The 3,398-nt window shown below is 38.7% G+C and overlaps 1 protein-coding gene across 1 annotated transcript; it reads right to left on the reverse strand.

Annotated features, from left to right (window-relative positions):
* Nucleotides 1-289: 289 nt before the first annotated feature.
* Nucleotides 290-3,144, reverse strand: LOC137744929 (NADPH-dependent aldo-keto reductase, chloroplastic-like). The gene is made up of 7 exons (XM_068484747.1): nucleotides 2,805-3,144; nucleotides 2,619-2,669; nucleotides 2,055-2,131; nucleotides 1,847-1,934; nucleotides 1,296-1,571; nucleotides 886-1,113; nucleotides 290-593 (listed from the first exon to the last, which is right to left on the reverse strand). The coding sequence occupies exons 1-7, from the start codon at nucleotides 2,922-2,924 to the stop codon at nucleotides 510-512; spliced, it is 924 nt and encodes a 307-aa protein (XP_068340848.1). The 5' UTR covers nucleotides 2,925-3,144; the 3' UTR covers nucleotides 290-509.
* Between the last annotated feature and the right edge of the window lie 254 nt (nucleotides 3,145-3,398).

Here is a 3,398-nt window from a genome sequence, read left to right on the forward strand (position 1 = left end):
GCTTTAATGTTATGTATCATTTAGTGTCGTGAGTATATTATGTTTGATTTATACAATTATTTAGATATTCTATTTTCAGTTTCAGCTATTATTATATGTATTATTCAATGCTACGTAGCATTGAAGAAAAATCGCTGTTTTGGTCACAAAACAATCATGAATACATTCCTAATTTCCTATAGAAATGGCCAGTGTTTTTTGCACCTTGATTTTCACCCCTAGGCTCCTTTTCTGCAAAAGGAGCAAACGTGATTGTGAAAGACTATGAAAGCCATTGTTAAGGCAAGGCAGAGAAATCGGACCACCACTAGTTGGTTTCTGTAACATTGTACAGACATGAGAAAAAAAGCATGTTCGGAAAGATAATTGAACAAGCAACAGTGAACAGTTCCACCATTTCAACACCTAACAGATGCAACATTTTCGACCTGCGGCAATATCTTCACGTACAGGATAATCCTCCCCGACTTACTATACTCAAGACATTCCTAACATCAAGGTTCTGCTCATTACTCGCCGTCCCATAGTTCTTCCACGGTCCTGTATGCACCTAGGGTCTCATGCACGAAACCAGTACCTTTAATAAGCCTCTCCTGCATGATCAATCAAAAAGAACATTGAATTCAACCATCCAAAAGAAACTAAACCCCTTTTGCATACTAGAAAACCAATGTCTCTACTTCTTATTTACAAGGTCGAATAACTACGAATATGCAAATTATCATAAAGTCACAGCTTACAAGTGCCTAATCAATATGATCATTCAAATGATACATCGAACAAACTTGACTGACGGAAGGTTGTCTTATAATGACAATCAAGTGCAAAAACTAAGACAAATAGAACAAGAAATAAGGAATGAAAAGAAGGGGGAAAGGCACTTGCCTGATTAATTTCAGAAAACTTGGCAAACAAGTCTTCAGGTATAGACCAATCGAAAATATCAAAATTTTCCCGTATCCTTTCTGGATTTGTGCTTTTAGGCACTAGACTGTGGCCCATTTGCAGCCCCCACCGAAGAGTCACTTGGGCAGTAGTCTTGCCCAATTTTTCTGCTACCAAATTCACAATAGGATTCGTAAGGACCTTGTTCCTCGCCAATGGTGCAAATCCCTGGAATAGGACAAATATATCAGTAGTTAGCCACTGCGGCAAAGATTGAGAACTAGTACATTGTGTTTTCAATGCATTCACACAAGTTTATGTCATGGCATCAGTAGTCTAACAGTAGATAACTGCTGAGGAGATATTACTACCTATAAGAACAACAAACGACTTTATATCAGCATACTCACAGTTAAGTGAATTCCCTTGGCTTTACAGAAAGCGTGCAGCTTTAGTTGCTGCCAGTGAGGGTGCAATTCCACTTGATTAACTGCAGGAGGTATTCGTGCCACCTCCAACAGATCTCCGAGCTTCTTTGAAGAGAAATTGCAGACTCCAATGGCCCTGGCCTTGCCAGAATCAAAGAGTGCCTCCATTGCTTTCCATGTACTGGGTATATTAGGTTGGGTTAGGTTGTGAGGATCAGAGCCAACTGACCCTTTCTTCATGCTCACTGGCCAGTGCACCTATACCAAAGATTTTTATCGCATTCGATTGCAAATGAACAACTCAAATACTCTCTATGAACGCATCAAAACTTAATAGGTTTGCTAGTGAAGCTCCCTAAGTCTCAGTCTCTTCAAATTCGGTTTGATTATTACATGGCATGTGATTACTTGATCATTTATTACTACCTCCAAAAGCAAAATAGTAAAGCAGAAATATGAAGGATCGCTTTCTGGTGACGTCTTTTTGGTGCATGCAAAACTAAAAAGGGAAAGATTAAAGGTGGAGGACATACAAGATAAAAATCCAGATAGTCAAGTTGCAAGTCTTGCAAAGTCTTGTCAAATGCCTTTGGTACATCTTCTGGTTCATGATCACTACACCTGCATTAATTGTAATCTTAACTAGAATGTGATGGTGAAGGCCATGATAATTGACAGCCGAGCAAACTAGCTTGTGAGCAGAGTATGAAATCACGCATCTAAGCGAAAGTGAAAACAAACCAGAGTTTGGAGGTGATCCATATGTCCTCACGCTTCACTACACCGTCATTAAATAGCTCTTTCAGAGCACCACCAATCTATATACATAAACCACAAAGTTTTTCAAAGTCTCAAAACAACTAGAGAAACTAAGGTAAGTCTTTAATAGTCCGGACTACTGAGAGTAGTCTGCCTTTATTACCCCATTAGATTGGTAAGTAAGAAAAAATAGTATCTCCACAATTCAATCTTGAGTGTTCAATTCCCGTACTACTTAGTAGCTAGACCATCGAAGAAAAATTGGAGAAACTAATCTACAACTAGAGAAAAAACTTGGGTACGGCCGCCTACCCAATTTCTCACCTACAACGGAAATGTCATTGTGGTTGTATTCCAAACCATTACATACTATCATGCATTTATTTCCTAGATAGCTGTGCGTAATTTGCTTGGAATACCGCCACTTTGGATCCCGTTTCAGTAAGTTCTTCTCCAAAACAACAATTTCTAGAAGAAAGTACCCAACAACATAAAATGTTCCAGCAAAAAATTGATAAGAAACAAAAGCATGAATTCTTGTGTTACCTCCTTCTCATTTCCATACAACCGAGCACAATCAATATGACGATACCCAATCTACACACACAGAGCCCACAGGAAACAACTCAAAATTCAGCTCAGACTAATCAAATTATAAGCACGTAATTTAATCTTCCTGATCAGTATTTAGAATTAGTAATGATTGAGAAACTGAGAAAACAGCAGCTGTACCTTAATTGCGGCGGCGATGACGTCGCTGACGACATGAGTATCGGCGCGATATGTGCCCAAGCCGACGGAAGGAATCTTGGCGCCGGTGTTCAACTCAAAAAACCGAATTTCGTTCGCCATTTTTAGCTTCTCTCGCTGTCTGTGTGCTTGCTGCGATTTGAGATTGCAACTACTAATTGTGATTAGTAATTAGATTAATCACAGATTATCTAAAGCTTACGAACCACTCTGCGTTTCGGTCGAGCACGAAATGGGAGATCGTTCGGCTTGAATTAATCTCCCGTCATGTGAAGATATTCTATTCCGGGGCGGGTTTCTTTCCTAAATAGGGTGACGTTGGAGAAATTTTTCTAGGTCACGGGTTCACCTGCTTACTTTCGAGTACGAATAATTGACATCTGACACATAGGATGGCACCTATTATTTATTTTTAATTAAACAACAAAAATATTATTTTTAGTTTTTTTTTTACCATCTACTTGTACCATTATTTGTAGTGTCTTTATTAGAGATAAGACCCGTATACGTTGACGGGCTCTACTTTTGTTCGAGATATGTTATAAGTGATGATACAAATAGATAATAAGTATAACA

This window comes from Pyrus communis, chromosome 9, assembly GCF_963583255.1.
Source record: "Pyrus communis chromosome 9, drPyrComm1.1, whole genome shotgun sequence".
In the NCBI taxonomy this organism is placed as follows: domain Eukaryota; kingdom Viridiplantae; phylum Streptophyta; class Magnoliopsida; order Rosales; family Rosaceae; genus Pyrus; species Pyrus communis.

Coding starts and splice junctions, on each gene's coding strand:
- LOC137744929 (XM_068484747.1), bottom strand. CDS start 2,924: ATGGCGAACGAAATTCGGTTTTTTGAGTTGAACACCGGCGCCAAGATT. Junction 1,572..1,846: donor ACTATCTGGATTTTTATCTT/GTATGTCCTCCA, acceptor TCTTTGGTATAG/GTGCACTGGCCAGTGAGCAT. Junction 1,114..1,295: donor CCAAGGGAATTCACTTAACT/GTGAGTATGCTG, acceptor GTCCTATTCCAG/GGATTTGCACCATTGGCGAG.